Source organism: Protopterus annectens, chromosome 13.part0 (assembly GCF_019279795.1).
Source record: "Protopterus annectens isolate FY-2018-M chromosome 13.part0, PAN1.0, whole genome shotgun sequence".
Lineage (NCBI taxonomy): Eukaryota > Metazoa > Chordata > Ceratodontiformes > Protopteridae > Protopterus > Protopterus annectens.
The window spans coordinates 550,079,041-550,103,076 of NC_056747.1; the positions used below are offsets into that span (position 1 = coordinate 550,079,041).

General features: G+C 36.7%; 1 protein-coding gene across 1 annotated transcript in view; it reads left to right on the forward strand.

The window, feature by feature from the left end:
* Positions 1–24,036, forward strand: part of LAT2 (linker for activation of T cells family member 2) — a 412,539-nt gene that overhangs the window by 239,904 nt on the left and 148,599 nt on the right. The window contains exon 7 of the mRNA XM_044054201.1: positions 19,523–19,574. Coding sequence (XP_043910136.1) covers positions 19,523–19,574 — 52 coding nt within the window. The remainder of the gene's footprint in view (positions 1–19,522; positions 19,575–24,036) is intronic.

Here is a 24,036-nt window from a genome sequence, read left to right on the forward strand (position 1 = left end):
CTTTTATTTGATCAGCTATAACAGCTGTGACTATGATTGGCATGTACCATATTCTTTAATAGCGTTCTGTATTCCATCTTTGCATTGTCTTTCAGCAAAAGCCACTATTCTACCCAAGATGCATAAAATGACACACATTTAATTAAGTATTCTGTCCAAAGCTACTAAAATGTCTCCTAGAGTCCTATATCAACTATTATTCTAATTTTAAGATATCATTCCCGTAAACCTCTCTTTGTAGTTTTTCTATTTCATTTTCCAAAATTGTATATGCAGAAAGCACTCGTTTTACACAAGTTTTCAGCAGACAGGTTGCTGCTCGGTTTTATTTTTGGATTGATGTAAGGCTTAGCTTGATTGAATGAATGTTTAATAAAAGGCTCAGGGAACTAATTCTTAAAAATGTTTTATTTTTTACCACAAAATATGTGGTGCAACGTTTCAGACTGCAAGACTATTTAGTACATTGGGTAGAAATATTTACGAAGAATGAGCTACTAAAGCAGATCTCATACTATGGCCAAAGGGTAAACATTTTTCCTGGGAAGGCATGATATTTATTTATTTAGTTACACTGATAATATGAGGCACCCCTTCACAGGTGGCAGAACAAAGAACTGCTAGAGAAGGCATACATATGACAATAAACAGTAGGTTATTATTATTATTATTATTATTATAAGTTAAGGAGGACTGCATCTGTATTTAATTGGCCAGGAGAAAAACTAAAAAAAGTGGCCTGGAATATAATTAATCTTCCAGTGACTGTGGGGGGACTGGGAGTCCAAGATTTTGAGGTGAGCTGTACAGAGGTAAGTTTAAAGCTTTCACAGTGTTTGGCATCCACAGTCTATGAAGCCAGATGGAAATCAGCTTTAATTTTAAAATACGGAGAGGAGAAATTATTTATTTTTATTTTCATTAAACACTTAATGGAAGAGGTCTTGTAGATGCCAAAGGGATAATGCAGCAACTATGGATTTAATTTATTTGCTTAAAGTTATGGTAATGAGGACTTATATAATTGAATGGCTTAAATAGTTCTTGCTAATTAATTTAACATGGGACTGGGAATTCAGGCCAGGCACAGAAATGCAAATATATTCCTAACATCTGCTGCAGAGTACTATACCCTTAACATAGGGTCAGTTTAAGGAAATTATGACAGGAAATGTGATTTCCAGAGAAGACTTTGACTTATTGTAGACATCTTTATGAAAACACAAATTACATATTATTAAGAGACAGGATTTGCTTTTATAGATAGCACGATAGCTTGACACAATGCAGGTGCAAAACTACGTGGTTAAAGTTTTGGGCACCTTTTATAAGCTAAATTACAGAATGAAAACAAGTGAGGCCATGAAATTCGGATTGGTATGGTAGAGATCTAGATATATTAATAACTGAGTAAGAATGGGGGTGAAACAATGATAACTCCTATGCATGCTGCCAGATCCTGAGCATTTTGTTTTTAGTTTGACAATATCTGTTTAAGTATTTTTAGATAAGCTCCAGTCAAGCTTGCTAGAATGCTTCCCACTGGAAATGTATGTTAGTGGAAATGTAATCCTGGCATACTAGGTGATTTCTGTCATATATTTTGTGACTGCCCCATGTTAGATCCACTAAAATAAGACTTGAAGGAAATACATGAATAAATTTGGCAGGAGATATTAATACGACAATATGTTTATTCTGATTAGTACAAAAATGTAAACACAATAAGCAGAACTGAAAGAATCTTACTAGATTTTAAAATATTGGCTACTAAAAATGAAATTACTAGAAAATGGAAACCAATGGTCTGCCTTATAGATCCTTCCATCTGTCCATAACACCCCATAAAATTAATAAGGTCTGTAACATAACATCTAGAACTTTAGACACAAAATGTTGGTCTCAGAGAGAAGACCATAATGAATTGGGCTCCCTGGAAATTTGAATATGGCTCTTTTGCTAATGCTATGGCATTTCCAGATGTTGGCAGTTAATATATAAAAATGAGTCTGGGTTTGGAGATCATTCTTTATTTCTGGCGGATAGGATTTTTGAAAGGTTATTTCACATTATAAAATGTGTTATTCAAATATATCCATTTTATTTCTTTTTTATAGGACTATATGAAATAGTTTATGCTGGTAAGTGTTTCTTTAAAGTGGCTGATTGCTAAAAAAATCTTCAAATAGGAGGACATTAGAGCTGCTAAAACAGAAACAGTTAAAATACAAGTAACTTCCATTTTGTCAGGGTGGTATCATTTCATATTTGCCATCTTTTTTTATCACCCTAACATTTTATAACAAGATTGTATCTACGCTGGTCTTTTTAAATATTTCTGTAATAGCCACCCCGTGTTTCTTTGATTTCAAGCTATTTACATTCTTAATGATTGCCTTCCACCCAGTCATCATTATTTATCCTGCCCTAACTATTTTTTCTTTCTTTTTTTTCTTAATTACCATCATTCATATGGTTACATTATCGGATTTATCTCTTCCCCTTCAGAAGTATTAGCTTATTTTTTCATTTTGCAAAACTAATATATATTCCCCTTTAGATTGGGTACCTCTTTAGACTGTGTTTTTCCTTCCCAGTCACAAACTCACACACAGACACTTATGCCAATTTAAAGTGTCCAGTCCACCTACTGCTTGTCTTCAGAATGTGGGAGGAAACTAGAACACCCCGTGGAAACTCATGTGAACACAGAGAGGACATGCAGACTCCACATAGAAGGCACCCCAGCCGAGAATCGAACCTATGTGACAACTGATAAATGTGATCTTCAGTGGAGTCCTGCCATCATGTAGTAATACTATATTCCATTGCAAACAGTACTCACACTTCAGCTCTTTAACTCCCAGTTATACATACATGTATATATATAACTATCCTAACCTCCTTGCTTTCCTGCGTAACTATACTTTCCCCAACAGTATATTAACTACCCTCCATGTCTTCCATCATATTTTTGTATTATTTTTATGTTCACTACTCCTGTCTACATGGACCCATATCCAGACTGGTTATTGTCTAGATAATGGTGTTTATAATTCATTGTATGCCTAGGTAACTCTGGTTAGTAGTTCATGATCAATCCCATTGCAATGTTTAGACTAACATACTCTATGTAATAGTATTTATGCCTGTTACAGAATATTCCATGAATGTCTTGTTTACATTTATTGTAATGATGTTATCTAACAAATGCTCCATGGCATGGTAATTATTATGTGCAGTGCTTCCAGGTTTTCTTCCTATGCCTTTTCAGAAAATGGACTATGCCAAGTAGGAATTTCCTGGTTAATGTACACAAGCAAAGAAACAAACAACTAAATGATGTTGCAGAGCCTATGATAAATCTTGATCTCATCTATAACTGAACAAAACCATTCTGTCTTCACTTAATATTCTCTTCTGAAGTATTCAACTTGATCATTTATATATCAAATTCCGATCATGCTTTTATATACTTCATTCCAAGATGTCTTGCTTCCTTTCCTAATCAAAGACAAATATACAGATAAGTAAGAAAGCTGCTTCTCTATGAGCTGATGGTTGCTTGAAAGGCAATTCCCAAAGATGCATCTTAAGTCATTCACTTTATAGGGCAGCGTTTTCCTGAAAAAAAGACTGGGTTTTGGGTCTTTCATTTGCTCTTGCCCTTCAGTTATGTACACAAGAAGGGGTAAAAATTGTACCATTTCAAGTCTTAACGCAGTGACATGCCTGGTCTACAGAGGCTGCCTCACTGCCCTTGTACCATTGGCCCCTCCCTGGCACCCTTTCTGTTGTAGTTATACTTTTATTTGATCAGCTATAACAGCTGTGACTATGATTGGCATGTACCATATTCTTTAATAGCGTTCTGTATTCCATCTTTGCATGGTCTTTCAGCAAAAGCCACTATTCTACCCAAGATGCATAAAATGACGCACATTTAATTAAGTATTCTGTCCAAAGCTACTAAAATGTCTCCTAGAGTCCTATATCAACTATTATTCTAATTTTAAGATATCATTCCCGTAAACCTCTCTTTGTAGTTTTTCTGTTTCATTTTCCAAAATTGTGTATGCAGAAAGCACTTGTTTTACACAAGTTTTCAGCAGACAGGTTGCTGCTTGGTTTTATTTTTGGATTGATGTAAGGCTTAGCTTGATTGAATGAATGTTTAATAAAAGGCTTAGGGAACTAATTCTTAAAAATGTTTTATTTTTTACCACAAAATATGTGGTGCAACGTTTCAGACTGCAAGACTATTTAGTACATTGGGTAGAAATATTTACGAAGAATGAGCTACTAAAGCAGATCTCATACTATGGCCAAAGGGTAAACATTTTTTCCTGGGAAGGCATGATATTTATTCATTTAGTTACACTGATAATATGAGGCACCCCTTCACAGGTGGCAGAACAAAGAACTGCTAGAGAAGGCGTACATATGACAATAAACAGTAGGTTATTATTATTATTATTATTATTATAAGTTAAGGAGGACTGCATCTGTATTTAATTGGCCAGGAGAAAAACTAAAAAAAGTGGCCTGGAATATAATTAATCTTCCAGTGACTGTGGGGGGACTGGGAGTCCAAGATTTTGAGGTGAGCTGTACAGAGGTAAGTTTAAAGCTTTCACAGTGTTTGGCATCCACAGTCTATGAAGCCAGATGGAAATCAGCTTTAATTTTAAAATACGGAGAGGAGAAATTATTTATTTTTATTTTTATTAAACACTTAATGGAAGAGGTCTTGTACTTATAAAGAAGATCAGATGCCAAAGGGATAATGCAGCAACTATGGATTTAATTTATTTGCTTAAAGTTATGGTAATGAGGACTTATATAATTGAATGGCTTAAATAGTTCTTGCCAATTAATTTAACATGGGACTGGGAATTCAGGCCGGGCACAGAAATGCAAATATATTCCTAACATCTGCTGCAGAGTACTATACACTTAACATAGGGTCAGTTTAAGGAAATTATGACAGGAAATGTGATTTCCAGAGAAGACTTTGACTTATTGTAGACATCTTTATGAAAACACAAATTGCATATTATTAAGAGACAGGATTTGCTTTTATAGATAGCACGATAGCTTGACACAATGCAGGTGCAAAACTACATGGTTAAAGTTTTGGGCACCTTTTATAAGCTAAATTACAGAATCAAAACAAGTGAGGCCATGAAATTCGGATTGGTATGGTAGAGATCAAGATATATCAATAACTGAGTAAGAATGGGGGTGAAACAATGATAACTCCAATGCATGCTTCCAGATCCTGAGCATTTTGTTTTTAGTTTGACAATATCTGTTTAAGTATTTTTAGATAAGCTCCGGTCAAGCTTGCTAGAATGCTTCCCACTGGAAATGTAGGTTAGTGGAAATGTAATCCTGGCATACTAGGTGATTTCTGTCATATATTTTGGGACTGCCCCATGTTAGATCCACTAAAATAAGACTTGAAGGAAATACATGAATAAATTTGGCAGGAGATATTAATGCGACAATATGTTTATTCTGATTAGTACAAAAATGTAAACACAATAAGCAGAACTGAAAGAATCTTACTAGATTTTAAAATATTGGCTACTAAAAATGAAATTACTAGAAAATGGAAACCAGTGGTCTGCCTTGTAGATCCTTCCATCTGTCCATAACACCCCATAAAATTAATAAGGTCTGTAACATAACATCTAGAACTTTAGACACAAAATGTTGGTCTCAGAGAGAAGACCATAGTGAATTGGGCTCCCTGGAAATTTGAATATGGCTCTTTTGCTAATGCTATGGCATTTCCAGATGTTGGCAGTTAATATATAAAAATGAGTCTGGGTTTGGAGATTATTCTTTATTTCTGGCGGATAGGACTTTTGAAAGGTTATTTCACATTATAAAATGTGTTATTCAAATATATCCATTTTATTTCTTCTTTATAGGACTATATGAAATAGTTTATGCTTGCAAGTGTTTCTCTAAAGTGGCTGATTGCTAAAAAAATCTTCAAATAGGAGGACATTAGAGCTGCTAAAACAGAAACAGTTAAAGTACAAGTAACTTCCATTTTGTCAGGGTAGTATCATTTTATATTTGCCATCTTTTTTTATCACTCTAACATTTTATAACAATATTGTATCTACACTGGTCTTTTTAAATATTTCTGTAATAGCCACCCCGTGTTTCTTTGATTTCAAGCTATTTACATTCTTAATGATTGCCTTCCACCCAGTCATCATTATTTATCCTGCCCTAACTATTTTTTCTTTCTTTTTTTCCTTAATTACCATCATTCATATGGTTACATTATTGGATTTATCTCTTCCCCTTCAGAAGTATTAGCTTATTTTTTCATTTTGCAAAACTAATATATATTCCCCTTTAGATTGGGTACCTCTTTAGACTGTGTTTTTTCCTTCCCAGTGACTCACGTATTTTTTACTTTCTTCTTCTTTTCTCTATTATCTCCTTTTGGTATAGTGCTTTTTTTCTGCCATGAATGTTGCAGATCCTTTTCATGTGCATTTGCTTCATCCATCACTGTTTACTAGAGCATGTCATGTCTTCATGTTCCTCTTTATTGTACATTCAGGCAAGTAGTGATCCACAGCTGAATGGCTGATGCATTTCTTTTGATATTGATTCTTGTCATGTTCACAGTCTCCATATAATTGACATATTTCAGATGGAGAGTTTACAAATAAGAGTTTCACACTTTCACATATAAAACACATTTCAGTTATTCTGCATATCTAACAATACTTCTTTTCCCAAATATGTAACACTAGGTAAAATAAAGGCACTTTATATTAGTTTGGTCAACCTCTATTCCATAAACTGGATTTGATTTTTATCTTCTTTAACCAAACAAGTAGTATCTCTTCTTATGGTAATGTTATAAACAAAGTTTTTCCATGGTACCTAGTGTTTATGTTTTTCAAATTATGCCTGAAAATGTATTTTTTCTTCCCATTCAAAACTCATGTCCTACTGAGAATCTACACCAAACTTAAATTAATTATTGCATACCTGCAACAGTACTTTCCACAGAAGAAATTATTTGAACCCACCCTCCGTTCCTGTGTGACGGCATTCTAGAGTCCTTCAAATGCCTCATGCTTGGTCCTTTCCTGGTCTTCACCATTGTCTATATTGCTAGCATTACTCACTAATCACTCACTACTAGAACAAATGAGACCAACTCACTAATCACTCACTACTAGAACAAATGAGACTGTCTCACTAATAACTCACAACTAGAACAAATGAGACTGGTTCACTAATCACTCACAACTAGAACAAATGAGACTGGCTCACTAATCACTCACTACTAGAACAAATGAGACTGACTCACTAATCACTCACCACCACTAGAACAAATGAGACTGACTCACTAATCACTTGCTACTAGAACAAATGAGACTGACTCACTAATAACTCACAACTAGAACAAATGAGACTGGTTCACTAATCACTCACAACTAGAACAAATGAGACTGACTCACTAATCACTCACAACTAGAACAAATGAGACTGGCTCACTAATCACTCACTACTAGAACAAATGAGACTGACTCACTAATCACTTGCTACTAGAACAAATGAGACTGACTCACTAATCACTCACCACCACTAGAACAAATGAGACTGTACTCTGTAATCTTATATCTCTTCTCTCTTCTACCACAACCACGTTCTGGACCAGTCATCCTTCCACCTTCTGGTTGTTTATGTCTGGGTACAAACATGGTTGCTCCCTCAGACTGATGTGGTTGAGAGTGTCTCTGCCCTTCTGCAACATCTCTATAAGAAACCATTTTCTAGCCCACATATTCCATCATTTCAGACCAAAGAAAACTGGCAGGAATCAACTTACTTTTGACTTAACATTACTAAGGTCTAGATTGGGAGCACCTCTCCAAAGTACTTCTTCCTTAATTTACCACCATAGTTTATTTCCTAGCACAGCAAAACATCAGCCTCAAAAGTATACATCCCAACACCGCTCTGCCAAAACAGCAGTTTAAGGTAATTTCATAAGTATACCTGCTACATTTCTCCCCATCTTTATAAGTACCACATTGGTAATACGTAATAAAGAATTGTATCCATGAGATTTTAACTGGTTGGTTTAGCAGCTCTGATGTTCATCTTTCAGAAGATGTTCTTCATAGTGGCTATTACCACTGTGTATAGGATATTCACGTGTCAGTCCTTTATATGTGTGGAACACTTTTTGTGTTTTCACAAAAATCAGGGCTCTATAGGCCTAACCCACTGTTTCTTCCAAAAGTGTTATGATATTTAAAATGCCTTTAAACCAGCCCATTCATCCTCCAGGCAGAGAGAGAGAGACCCCCATACCACAGACATGTAACGCCAGAAAGAGCGTACATTCAAGGAAATGGAACAGTTGTTAATCTCCTTTCTTTAAGAAGAGTGGGTCTGGCAGTGGCTAAGCAAAGCATTTACAGGTGGACTGCTAACATATCTGTCTTTTGCCATCAGGCAATGAACTGTCCCAGTGGAAACGCTGCTGTTAAAGGTAACTTTCCTAGGTGTATGGCTGCTTCCCCAGTCCTTGCCTCAAGAATGTCCTTCATTGCAGACATTTGTAACACAGACAATTAGTTACTGGTTCATGTTTTCCCCAAGCATTATTGCTTCTACTGGGACTCATGGAGTTAGGTTTCCTTTGACACCTCAGTGCTTCAGGACTCTGTCTTCTGAGCTCTTGCCTTTTGGTCTACAGTCAGATTTAGTTTTCCACTGCTTAGGATTCATTCCAAACAGTTGTCGACTGCAGAAGGCCTTCAAAATCAGGTACGACAGGTATGTAACATATAGCCACTGTATTAGTTAATTTGTGAGGGTTGCTTCTGCAGTTAGGACTTATTAACCTGCTTTGCTCACCCAACTATTTAGGCAATCCCTTCAAGCAGCTGCAACCTGTAAATACATTTCCTGTAAGTCACAGAATATATAGGCCCCAATTCCAAAAGACTTGCTCTCAGTGTAAGTGGCCACTTTCACTAAGAACAGGTCTTTTGGAATCTCATCCCAGGTGTTAGTCTGTTTATAGATTTTACACTGAAGTAGGTCTCTTTCAGTGAGAGCAAGCATTTTGGAATCAGAGCAGACTTACACTGAGAGTAACTCTCTTGGCATCTGGCCCATTAATTTTATAATCTTTGTCTCTTTTGTTTTGTGTTTCAAGTTGTTCTCCAGTGGTTGGAACTCAGACTAAGTATTGAAAGGCTAAGCATGACCCAAAATGTAACATTAAGGCATGTGCTGACCAGTGGTGTGCATACCTTGACGTACAAGAGCAAGAGAATATCCAGAATTGTGCTAAACTGTGGATAGCACAAGTGGAAATTTCAATGTATCCACTTTCAAAGTCCTCTTCACAGATCATCTGATATAAAAATTACAATTCTATTTTCTACTCACTGCCTGTTTAAAATAGAGTGAAGAATTAAAGAGGGATACACAGGAACACAGCGACTCTTATTTCTTTTAAATAAACCCAAGTTCCTGTACATCATTCAGTTCCTTTAAACCAGGAAGTGATTACAGTCCCCGAATGTGCAACCATAGCTCAGGTTCTTCTATGACTTGGGTGTTTGTTACTTCTCTAAATATACTTAATATCTCTAAGAAAATATATAACCTCACAAACTTCAGGTCATTCTTCATAGTGTTATTATTTATTGTGAATTATGCATATTTAATGGTGTCTTATTTCCTATACCTATTAGCTGCCAATTTCAGTCTTATTAAAATCACTTATGCTTGAAAGCTCACATCTAAAGGATTTGGTTTGGTGAAAAACAAACTGACCTTAAATTAGAGCATATCTTAGTGCTTGTGATTGCCACCTCTAAATAAGATGATGCATTTTTCTTATGATTTTCATACTGAAAAAAAATTACTTTCAAGCAGGGTAGGTAGGGGGTGGGAATAGATAGTAAATGCAGCAGCAGAGGTTGCAGGTCTTGCTGTATTCTTTACTATTGTTGTTATTGGTGGCAGGCAGATATTATATTTATGGTACAGGGGTTCCAACATTTTCACAAAATGTAACTCTGTGAATCATATTTATCTGATCCAAACCACCTGACTATGCAGTTGCTGGGATTTCATGCATTATATGGCTGCATTGTAAGATCGTAATTGTGGGAACTTCTTTTATCATCCTTTTTAAGGTTTTCTCTTTCATAATGGTTGTGTGACCACATAGCAAGGGTGCACGCAGGCAGGTGCAAGGGGGTGCACTTGCACCTCTCTGGAATCGGCTGGTTGGGAGATTAATCTTCTTTTAATTAAAAAGAAAAAAAGTTTTTTTTTTTTTAAGGGCGTTCTTCTTTAAAATTGCCCTTTGCATAATCTGTCTGACCAATGGTTTACTTCATCTTCCACACCCGCATGGAATTTGAATTCCAGAAGACGTTTGGACCGCGGATGAATGTACAAGTGAGAGGTAGGTGTGTGCATGTGTCTAAGTTTTTAAGAAGTGTGTGTTTGTGTAAGAAATAGGTAGTGGTGTGTATTCATGTATGTAGGAAGTAGGTAGGTAAAGGTAGAGGTGTGTGTATGTGTGTGTGTGTGTGTGTGTGTGTGTGTGTGTGTGTGTGTGTGTTTGTGTGTGGATGTAAGAGGGAGGTAGGTGTGTTTCTGTGTAAGTAAGAGGGGGTAGGAGTGTGTGTGTAAGGGGGGGGGGGTTATACCTCACAATTATCCAGATTTTTGCCTATTTTCAGTTTGTTTCTGATAAAATTGTGTTTTTCTGGCAAATCATTGAGGACTGAAGTCAGAAAATAATAGCAGACATTTGAGTTTTAGACTTCATATCCTCAAAAAATGCATACTAAAGCAAACCTTGTTGTTCTATCCACTTTCTAAGGAGGTAGGGGATGTATGTGTGTGAACTGTAGAGATTTTCACAGAATTATATATTTTTGGTCTGTTGCTCATAAAAATTCTGTTTTTTTGATGAATCACTGGGAAGAGCTAAGGATTAAAGTTTCTAATAATGACATGCATTAGAGTTTCAGACTTCATATCCTTCAGAAAATCAATTCTAACACAAATCATGTTATTCTAGCAACTTTCTAAATGTGTCCCTAGTTTTGGTCCTTTGTCCCCAACATTATAACATGCTTTCTCCAGATTTCTTGTGCTAAGAAATTGATAGGTATGGTGTTGTATGTGTGTGTGCACGCGCGTGTGTAAGAGGGAGCTAGCATACCCCTCAGCTGTCAAGGTTTTTGCAGAATGGCCAGATTTTTGCCCTATATTCCTCCTAAAAAGGATTGAAGTTGCTAAATAATGACAGACATTTGAGGTTTAGACATAATTTCCTTTAGAAAAATGCATACTAACACAAATCCTGTTATTCTAGCAATCTTTTAAGTTCATGAGAGCAATATTTATAATTTGTCCCTATTTACTTTAGGCTTTGTCTTGAGTGCGTGTGTGAGAGGGAGAGTGAAATGCACTAGAGTTAGCAGGTGGAATTTATTTTCAAGTGCATTTTCAAGGAATTGTGAGCTTCAAGGGAAGTTTACTGCTGCTCATGCTGTCTGCTTAAAATGTGCAACTGTTTTGTTTAGCAAATTGCCTCACTGTTATGGTATAGAATTCTAAAGCAGTGTTAGTAGCACAGCAGGTAGCATGCTTGTATCTTGATGAAGAGGGCTGTAGGTTCTACTCTCACAGCATGTAAATTTGTTTTTTTAAGGAGTGGGGTGCTGCAGTCCTCAGTATGTCCTCCTTTGGATGAGATGCCTAGTAACTATAAACTTCTTTTTCAGGTTGCCACCCATTCCCTATTGCAATATACCAGTTTACCATTTTAATGTAACATAGGCAATTTATTTTTCAAGGGTAGCAGGCAGTGAATTTGTAGATAAAACACTGAAATATAAAGTTGTTTACTAGCAACAACATTTTTATTAGTTTCGGATCTCTTTAATGTGGAATTATTCAGATGACTTTGACATCTACAGAGATTGTGCCTTTTGACTGATATTGGTGGATTGTAATGACAGAATTTTGAGTGGCCTTCTATGGTTGAAATATTCTGAATTGGGCAGGTTGTCATTATTGGTTCATATGTTTTTGTTTCATTGCTTACAGGAAAAAATGTTCAAAACTATAAATTTAAAACACACTCTAATAAGTGGTGTATTATACAAGGGATATAATTCAATTATTATATATTAGAAGTAATGTAATCAGGAAGGTGAATCAAAGAACTTTTGTATGGTCCTAAAAACATGTGCAAGGGGCCTATGGTTTGAAAACACCCAAAGGTAAAATTAACCTACCACTGTCCAAATGCATTTTCTTTGAACGTAGGTATCAATGCTGTTTTAGTGAATGTCATTTTCAAAGGTAGGGAAGTTTTAATGCTAAGTCTGTTTTCATTGTAAGACTATTGCTTTGTTTAGCAAATGTCTATCAGTGTTGGTGCTATAAATGTAAATCAAATCCAAATAACTGTAATCATTGTAGAAGTAAAGCATAAAACAGTATGCACACTGAGAGCTTTGAACAGTGTTTATGGCAACTGGGGAGAAATAGTCAAGTAATGGGACAATGGAATGACTGAGTGGGGGTGCTCTGGGTTTGCACCCCCCTGCAAAACATCCTGCGGGCTCCCTTGCCACATAGTTACTATATCAGAAGGGGGGGTGTTGAGGATACATGGTGTTTTTCCCTACAAAAACGACTTTTAAATTATTGTCAACCACAGATTTCGAGAGCAAGCCATTTAATGTGTTTGACCCATTCAGTTTGCTGTCAGTGAATTATATGCCAACCACTTGCAGTGGATCTTGTCAGACCACTGCATGAACTACATCCCATGATAGCTGAACAGTAAGAAAACAAATGATCTCCCTGAGTGGTCTCATAATTAACATAATCCACTATAATCATAAAGTTAGTACTTGCTCTTGGCAATTCTTTTTTTTCCCATTTTCAATGCCATTTTTATTTATTTATTTATTTATTTATTTATCAATCAATCAACTATATTTTGTTAATTGGATAAATGGTCTGGTACGAATAACCCTTTTCAGCTATGACCTGAAAAGCAGGTAATAGATAATATGAAGTGTGTATAAAATTAATAATATTCCTTACATATACAGTGGCTAATTACAAGAGAAATTAGAGTATGAAAGGATGACGTTAAACTTAAACTGAAGACAGCATATTCAGAAAAAATACAAACCAAATTAGTAGACTTAGTAGTTAAGGCTTTGGTCATGCTGTTTAAATTGTAATAGTACAGGGCTAGATATATAGGATAAATGCAATCAAGGTAAATTACTGCCCACTCCTGCTGCAGCTTAATCTGCAAATGAAGTGTCTTAGCCAGTACAAGTGAGGAAGACTGTGGGTTCATCTTCCACAGGGGTTGTATATAAGCATAAGTGAGTCCTTATGTGTAGCACACCTATGATGTATAATCTCTCAGTAAAGAGTTTATTTACCATGCAGGTGAACACTACAGCATTTCATATATTATGTTTCATGTATTATGTTAATGGACTAATAAAGGCCTAAGACACAGAGGGAAAGATAAGGAGATGATTGACTGAGGTGGATCACAGTAAATAAGAGCATCAGCATTTCGCCTGTTTGGTGTGGTAGGTGTGAAGCAATATTTGACAATGAAAGGATTACCCATCCTCCCCACTCCATGACATAAAGTAATGGAGCCCTGACTGAGACCCAGGTGACCTGAGTCTGATGAGCAACTCAGGCTCTGGAGGAGCCAAGGGAACAGGGGTGGGAAGGAATTTCATTTGTCAGCTCACCCATTCAAGGTGGGAAGGTGAGGCTTCTGCCTGCAATCTAACCCCCCCCCCCAATGATTAAGGTAATGCTACAATCACATGACAGATAGCCACTGCATTCAGCATATGGAGAGTATTAGCTAAATGATATTTTGTGCATAGTGGGATTGACATCAAGTAGCCACAGCCAGTTAAGAAATAACAAAACTACCTTGTGTACAAGGACATTGTATGTGATGTTGCTGGTTTGCTACACTCTGTTTCCTCTTCCTAAACTGTCAGTGGTCAAAGTGGTCCCAGCCCTGGTGACACTAAGCTAAGAGCAACTGTAGCAACACAGAGAACCTGATGGTCAGCTAGAATGGTACACAAAGGAGCAAACAGAAAAGAAAGAAAGAAAGAAAGAAAGAAAGAAAGAAAGAAAGAAAGAAAGAAAGAAAGAAAGAAAGAAAGAAAGAAAGAAAGAAAGAAGAGGTTATCAAAAGTATGGTGCATTAGCTAACTCTGTGGTGCAGAGAGTAATGTTATTTTATCTCCCAGATGACTTGGAAATGACCAGGGACCTGAATATCATTGGAAAAACTGAAAGGAGAGTGAGGGTGGGCATGAAAAAAAAAGGAGGTCATTATCCCACTGTACTCATCCCTCATTAGACCCATTATAGAGTACAATGCCCCATTTGGTATGTACCTCACAAGACATTTGCAACAGCTGGAAAGGCCACAGAAATACCTCACTAAAAGAATCACAGGCCTAAAGCAGATGCCCTATGCTGACCATCTAAAAAAAACTCCAGCTATACTCTGTGGCATATCGTCTACTCAGAGGCGATCTCTGCTTAACATACAAGGCCATGTCAAACCCTGAGCTGTTGGACATGCTCCACTTAAAGAAATCCCAGTCCCTCAGAGCCACATGCTCCAGGGATCTAAACCTTTTCATTACAATGAACAAAGTGTGCTGGAGGGATAGGTTCCTGACCCAGAGACTCCCCAGACTCTGGAATAGACTGCCCATACATGTCAAGCAAAGCGCCTCCTTGGCCCTCTTCAAAAGGAACCTTGATGATTTGATGGGTGATAGGAAATTCACTCAAGAGATCACGTCAGTCACCCTGCTAGACAAGGATCCAGAGAAATAAATATGCTGAGAAGAAATAGCCAGGGAATTGTTATGGCTAGGCTTGTATAGGCTCTAGGAATGATAGCCTAGTACCAACCTATGAACCTATACCTGTTCACCCATCCTGGGCACTGGAGATAGTCAAGTCAGGTTCAGTTGTTAGCACCTGGTGAGAGAGAGGTGTGTACGTACGTGAAGAGGATAAACAGTTGGCTCTGCCAAGCTGCATTTGCATGATAGATCTCATTACATGTGTGTGGTATAGCACACACATGCATGCAAGGAAAGGCATAAAAGGCCCTGGCATCAAAAGACTTGCACATCAGCCAGCAGAGTGAGGTTGAGCCAAAAATCAGGAAAATCCTTCATGGATGTTGGAATGATGGCTTTGATGTGACCAGCTCTCTCCTCAGTGAAGGAGAATGAATGGGAGAAGTCATAGCTGGCCAGGCCAGATGGTCACCAGGAAAAATGCACATAAAGCTACAGCACATTATGAAGTTTGTTCCAGGTAGCTGAACCTATTGTTTGCAAGGAATCTTCTCATATGTCTCAACCTCTTACAGCAAGACATCTGGACAAAGCCATAAATAATGGGGGACAAAGGCCCAAAAATAGGGATACCTTTTAAATATTGCTCTTACAAACTTAGAAAGTTGATAGAAAAACAGATTTTTCATTAACATGAATTTTTCTGAAGTGTGTGATGTCTGAAACTCAGTTGTCTGTCATTATTTTTTGACTTCAACCTTTAATGATTTGCCAGAAAACCACAATTTTATGTGAAACAGACAAAAAATATGAGGCAAAAATCTGGACCTTCTGCAAAAATCTGTACAGCTGAGAAGTGCTTCATGTGTAAGCTTGCTGTTGTGAATATGAAACGCAGCAGCTCCAGTCGACTGTGAACTTAGGGCGTATTTAGTCTTAGCCAGAGTTAGTTTATTGGCTACATGTGGACATTGAGTCACAAATAAGGAGTTATATATGAGAGTTGTAATTAGCAGACTAGATCATTGCTCAGATGGCCATGCTGACAGAAAAACAGCAATGTTTGGGTTGTTCAGAGACACAGTAACACTGTCACTTGAGTGAGACTTAAAGTAAATTTATGTTGAATATAATGCCTTGGGTGAGGCTAGGAAGATCAGGCTCGATTTGTAGTGGTAGAACATTTTTGTCTATGATACCGGATGCTCTGTGTGTCACCTTTCTTCTGACTGTGCATTGCATTTTTGGCTTTTGGGAATTTTTATTTACGGTGCAGTTTTGTGAAAAGTGGCTCTGGCCAGTCGTCCAACTATTTGAAGTCTGTAGCTTACTCGAAGAGGATCTGTAAGTTATGTTTAATGGGTAGATTAGGTTAGTTCCTAATTCTTTAAGTTCCAACAACTCTGATTTAGTTTTGTCTGTATTTGGTGACAGTTTCTTGTTTTGGCAATCACCTCAGGAAACTGAAGTTATTTTGTGGTTGGGTTTGAATTAATTAAAGAGTTGGTAAGCTTCTTGCAATGATTATATTATTAGCATGGTGTGTACAGCTGTTATATGTGTGGTTAGATTATTAATAAAAGCAGATAAAAAAACAAGTTTGCTGAGAGTTGTTATTTCAGAAACACTACTTGAAATGTTAGAGAGATTTAAAAGGATATGCTATACTTGGATTGAGAAGATATGGTTAAGCAGATAGCATGTAAACCACTCACATGCATATCATGAGTCCAGAAAGGGATACCGGATTTAAAAGGAGATAGTGGCTTATACCACTGAAGATCCCTGTTAGATAGTATTTAGCCTGTTGTGATCTACAGGGTAGGTACTGTATTACATCTATCCTCTTTATATGCAATTAGGCCTTATTTTTATCTATTGTCCCATCAGTATTTTATTATATGCTCTCTGACCATCATCAGGTTATGGCACCTATTCATTCCTACATATATTTCACACTAAAATGGTGTGGTTGCCAGGGTGGTAAGGAACTGCAGAATGAAGTTTTTTTGTCTTGAATTGTTCAGTACAGCTGTACAGTATTATCAGACAGAAGATACATAAGCATGTTTGCAATCACAGCCTATGCAGGTATCTTTCAGGCACTGATACTTCTTGCTTGTAAGCCTGAAATTACACCTCCTGGCCCACTCCATAAAATAGATAGGGTGTGAGGTATACGCCATTGCTTGACAAACTCGCTAACATGGAGTCAGATCTCTTGCCTATGACAAGGGCCATCTGGTTCAATTAGTGGTCCAACTGACACAGCACCAGCAGGCAGAGATATCAGCTGCCCTTGTCTAGACAGAGGTCGAGGGAAGGAAGGATAGTCCCTGATCACAGAATGGTGCACTGGCTAAAGGCTGGAATTAGCTATGGCACAGACAGGTAACCCATATAACAAGGCTGGGAAGGAAGAAACTGGTGCATTTGTGGGGTGTTCAATGATGTCTCAGCTAAGCACACAGCCTGTATTATGCTCAGTGTATGTCATACTTCTCTTTGGACTGGAGAACAGGATACATAAAATAAAACAAATCCTGAGTTACTTACCATCTGATGGCTTCAGTTTCTCTCTCAGGGTAAGGAGTGTTGCTTAATGTCAGGAGAGAGTTAGGGCCAAGAAATATATATTAAAAAATGGCATCTTTCCTGAGGTCAAGAGAAGTCCTGGCCTCCAGACAGTCAGGTTCCTCCTGGTATGAGTGAATCTGTAGTACCCAGGGTGGTAACAGAATCTGGGATTACTGGTGGTACAGATAGACACACTGCACTAGTGAGCCAGCCTGTTTCTGGACAAATTAATGCTGCATTAACCTGACCAGAGTAAGCACCTGCATGCAGTGTCCCCTTGGAAGAGACCACTCTCGCTGAAGAGACACTTGCATATAGAGTTGGACCTGTATACCATATAGAGTTGGACCTGTATACCATTTAGTACAGACACAGGTAAGCAGCAGTGGCACGTGATATTGAAGACTTGTCCCAAAGGTTCACTGACTATCTGACAGATTGAAAGGAGACACAAAATGATTAAAAAGTAATGCAACTCAAACTGTACAAGCATGAAAGAAAAATTACTTTGTGAGTTACATCTATGTGTTAAAAGCAACTTTCAATTATACCTAAAGTTGCATTATAATGCCAGGTAATAAATAAAGCCTTCTCAGTGGATGGTCTAGGTATGAATATCATAAAATGATACATCATTGATGTATTTTAGGACATTTCCTGAGAAAGGATCGCATAAATGTTACTGTCTGCAAAGTGCTTGTTTACAAATTTTATAATAGGGTGGCAGTTTCCCATCCCAATTTCTTCACCATATTCATGTCTTGTAAAATGTTGGTTCTTCTTTACTTAAGTGCAGGGCATTGCAATATTTTCTATTTTTTTTTCAATAACTGATTTCAATGACTCACTGCATTTCCACATGCATTCATTACAGTCATCTGCATGACCTCATAACTTGTTTCATTTCACTTTCTGAACCATCCTTGCCTCTTTTCATTTTATAACATACCTAGCATTAATTGTACCTTTGAAGTCCCATACCAAGTTGCACCCAGAAATAAACAATGTTGGTACCACACAATATTTCTAGTAATAGACAACTCTAGTTAAGTTGCTTGGTTAGTTCAAACAAGACTTTTGTGCTATATGAACCTTCCTTAAGGAAAGTGAGTTATAAAGCTTAAATATAAGTGCAAATGCATGTATTTTGGTCTGTGGACGGTATCATTCTCTCGGTCTTTTCTCGATAAAACAAATAAGGCATACATTTTATAACTGACAAAACAAATGCTAACCATCCATAATAGTAATACATTTCCACTATTACAACACAATCTAAATCGGAGATGTGATTATTTAAAACTTTGGAGATGATGTGACAGTGGAAAAGGCTGACACTGTTAAAAAAAGAAGACATCATGAATCTATACCAAAGTTTTGGCCTGTGGAATTATCCTGATATATTTATGTACTAAATTCATCATTGCAGAATCCAGTATTCTCTGAAGGCATATTTTATAAATAACATTGCAGTATTCTACACTAATGTGTATGCCGTTTGTAAAATGGATGGACAGAAAACTATTGGCTATGTCATCTCCATCATGAGAAGTTTCAGTATCTCCCTATTGTACTTTTAATGTGTGCAGTTATTTCCCTATTCTAGTATTCAGTGTGCTATTGTTATTGCTATGCATGCTTAATGTACATTTATTTCCTTATTGCAGTATCAAGTGATCACAGTTGTTACTCATTCTGTGTACTTCAGTTTATTGTGTTACATATTTGTGTGTACAGTAACAGCTGTAATGCCTGATGACATGGAATTTTTGCAAAACGATTGTAAAGTGTTAACGGTTTTACATGAATAGCTAGGGTTTTATTTCATTTACTAAGTGTTAATGGTGTTACATGAATAGCTATGGTTTTAGTTCATTTGCTATCAGTTATTTGGATGCATTTGCCATTTTGAATACAAATCATCACACTAATACACACTATGATTATTATATTTAACATGCTTAAAGAATTAAATAATAGTCAAAGTTTAACTGTTGTTTCTTCTTTGTGAATCTTATTTATAGTATCAAAAGAGGGACATGAACTAAGACCACTTCCAGTCCCGGAGGAGACAGAGTAAGTCAGAGCATGAAGACCATTGAGTCAGCCATAGTCTAATTTTACATTTTCTACCCTTTTGTGCAGCTTGTTTCAACAGTTGTTCATTTTCATTATACCCACAAAGGCATTGTGAGAAATGGTCCATGGCAATTACTGGCACCATAAAATGTTAACGGTCCAAGTTACATAGCATGCGGCCAGTCACGAATACCAGACTGTTCAGGGTATTTGCAAAAATGAACATCCTGAACAGACTTCAGGAAGCATAACTCTTTGTTGAATCATGACTGCCTCACTTATGCAAGAAAAAAATCATCCATGGATAAACCCTAAAGCAGATGATTATGTGAAAGATTGTGCACAGAAAAACACAACATATACTTAAGTTTATTTTTTGAAATAGCCCAGGGATAACCTTTGTAAGTTACCCACATCTTTTCTGTTTAAGCTACCCATATGCATCTTATGAGGTAAGGGAATACTCCCCAAAAAATTACAGAGCTGTACTTAGTTTGTCAAAACAAACCCCGTTATTGGTAGTGTTTGTCAAAGGTTCCCGTAGAGGAAACAACTAAAGCCACAATGTTAAAGATCTCATTCCTATAGTAACTACAAAAGTAATTTATTAGTTTTCATTATACATGCTTTATAGACATTTATATGATTTCATCAAAATAACTGTGTTCCCCTAACATTTTGCATAGAAGTTACAATTATTACCTGTTATGAAACAATTACTCAAGCTTCATTATTATCTATATTAAATAACTCATTTTAATTCTAGACTTCATTGGTCTACAACAGTAAGGAGGGGAGACAAAGGGCCTAGGTATGTGACTTTATATGGTACACCAATTTATTCAAGCAATAATTATCATGGTTGGACCTACATCCCAAGCTGTTGCATTAAATGCATGTAACTAATGTGCATACACACATCCACTTAGTCTTTAACTGGCTTTGGTAAGACTTAAGACATCAGCAAGTCTGCTGTATATCATTTCTACCTATATAATTTGATTATGAAACTATGGGATATCAGCCTTAGCTTTTATTACATGATTTCCCTCTGGTTACTTGTTGCATTCTTTCTTTAAAGTTTTATACCAGATGTGTTTCAATAAATGAGCTTTGCAAATCGTACGATTCTAACAGTGAACTCTTTTGAGATTAAAGACTTAAGATAATTATTGATGTTTTTATTTTTTTAATCTAAAAATTGTATCATATTAGCTAATTTGTGAATTTTGTTTAGTGAGGACTATTATAATAGCAACCGCGTTTTTTATTTATACTCTTAATGAACTCTACCTTGAATAAAATTGCCATAAAAAGTGACCACCTAAGTTTTATATTCATAATTTTCATAAGGATAAGCCTACTTAGTTCATGATTAAAGTATAAAATATCTATAGATTATACATACTGAAAAGCAACTAATGCTGCATCCAGATTTTTTTCTTTTAATAATCTGTGGTAGGAAGTAAAAGAAAATGTTTGCTTATGATTAAGATTTGAACTCTGGACTGCTGTCTTCCATCCAGATATATTTAACCCCAGAACCACAAAACAAGAAAAGATCTGAAAGTACAAATAGCCTAAGAAAAGTAATTTTCCTTTATATGGTATTGTGAGTTTTTAAACCACCAAATACCTTTATTAATAAAATATTGCTACAAAAGTGGTATAGAAGGATAACTCCTGAATACACTGCAGGTGACCCAAGTTTGAGTCGCATCTCAGGTGGATATAGGGCATGATCAGGGAGGATGAGTGTGAGAGGCCATTGCTGCCTTGTCAATCCCAGGGGGACAGCGACAGCTGTGGTTAATCACATGGGTGACATCCAACTGGAATGCTAGGTGTTCACCAGTGGAAGTCAAGCTGGATGAGCTTGCACTATTAATTTGCTTTTACACTAAGTAGCCAAAGAGAGACCATCATGAGGAGGCATACTTCCCCTCAGGAAATAGCAACTGCAGGATTGGAAGAACCACTGATGGGGGGGTTGTTCCCAGAGGGAGAGGGTAGGCTCTCCCCAAGAACCAGTAAGCTGTTATGTTCCATATCACCAGATTCCCACCAAGGAATCGATGGCTGGTAGCAGTTCCCAAAGAGGAATGAATAAGCCATAGGGCTTTTGCTTAGACTGGGAATACCGAGCTTCTGTTGTCCTCAAATGAATGGGCCAATTAGGTGAATGTATAAGAGCCAGTGGGCAAGATCAAGGTCCTAACGGGGAGCAAAATGCCATATATGGACTTCTGGTATGGTGGCTCTTTGAAATACATGCACTCTCCCTGTACTCCACAAGTTTAAAGAGGTACACTGTTTGAAAAACATGTGTATATCAGTAAAAAGGGGTAAATTCCACTAAGAGCTATAGGTGTAAGATATTGGTAAACATGGAAAAAAAAAAAAACAGAAACAATGTTGGGATCCGAAAACTGAGTTAGAGGGCATGGAAAAAGAGCAGATGGCCCGGTGACAGTATTAACAATATGCACTGAAATTAAGATCCTGAAGACAGTACTACAGAAAAATATGCATGATTAAGAGCAGAAGATGGAAGAACTGCAGAACAGACTAAATGAACACTCAGACATTCCAGAAACTCTGATAGATGAAAATGTAGAATTAAAGGCTAGAATGGAAGCAGCAGAAGCAAGCGTGGATTGTGTGGAAGTGAAACTCACTGACCTAGAAGACTGGGCCAGAAGAAAAAGCATCAAAATAATTGGTATTCCAGAGAAGGCTGAAAGGACAGATTGTAGAGTGAAAAAATAGAAATCAGTGCAGATAGAGCCCATAGAATTCAATGGCACCACAGACAGAGGGAACCAGAAGGGCTCCCCCAATAATTGCAAGATTCCAAACGTATGAACTTAAAAAAAAAGAATTCTAGATAAAGTATGGCAGCCTGGGAAGCAATTGAAAGGTGATGGTATTATAGTGTTTGTAGAACAAGATTATTCATAATAAACAAGGAAGAAATTAAATTCATTCCTTCTGGGGATCTGAGCTCATAAACAGGAGGAAATTTGCTGATGTCTTTTGTATCTTACCACCATGTAAATATTCACAAATGGAGGGGCTACATTTTTTATGCAGCTGGTGGAAGCACTAACCTTTGTCCAAAAGCCTGTGACTCAGTGGATAGAGGCCATCATGGAAGCAGGTTGAAGAACGTGAAAACTCCATGGGAAGATGCCAGCCCCAGCAACAATGAAATCACTTTGGAAATGGCTGCTTTCCCCTTTTTCAGAAATAAAAATGACTTAGAGAAAAAGCCAGAAGTATCTGTGAGAACAGGAGTAAAAAGACCCAGGACATGGCAGTGGAAAACTAAACAAAGGGGTCTGTAAATCTATGTTGAGCTATATTAGTACATTAACAGTTGTGGAATGGAAAAAGTCAAATGCATGATCAAGTAAAGCATGTTTATTAATCTAAAAAAATAAATAAATAAATAAAAACTCTCAGGTGTCCCAGGGTAACAAAATCCACCCTAAGCCATGCCACGGTTGAAAGATAAAACACTTTATTCCATGAGATAAAAAATGTTAAGCGCTTTCATCCATAACATGTATTCAATGACTTCTTCAGAATATTTAAAATAGTGCAAACCAACCTCTTTTAAAAATGAGTAATTAATGATGTCACTAATGACTGACTTAAAATTAAAGAAATATTGCTATCAACCTAAAACGTACACCATAAACATATAAATCATAATATAAACAAACATAAATTTGAAAAATACACAAAATCTTATCATATTTCAAAGCTGTAATGCTCTTTTTTTTCAAAACAGGCAATAATGGTATATGTTCATTTAAACCTGGTGTATAGTTAGCTTTCAATCTAATAATCCAGTATACCTCTCTAAGCTCAAGCATCAATTACCACCACCCACCCCTGACTCTACAGGGAACCACTTTATACCTAACACAAACCTTGGTGTTTTATTGTAACAACAGTTCAGGGTATGTTTAAATAAGGCATTATTAGAATTACCTTTTTCTATTGTGCAAGTATGTTCATATATCCTGGTTCTCAATTTTCTTTCTGTTTTACCCACATAGAAGTTCTTACACAGTGGGCACAATTCAATATAGATCAACGCTTTGGAGCTGCAATTCCCTCTCTGTAAATTAATTCCTTTCACACTATCCTTAGCAAAAATACTGTCATTATTACAAACATATGGACATTGTCTACAACTACCACAACTAGTGGTACCTTTGTGTACTAAGGGGACAATAGGTGATGGGTGTTCCATAAGATATTTAATGTTACGTCCTGTTTTGTAAACTACGCTAGGACAAGAACCCAATATATTGAAAATCTCTCGGTTAGTCCTAAAAATATTCCAATTTTTCTTTAGAATATCTCTTACTTGTTTTTCTCCCTCCCCATATGCAAGGACCATGGCTCTACAAAAGTTTTCCTCAGGACCATTGTGTTTCACTGAGAT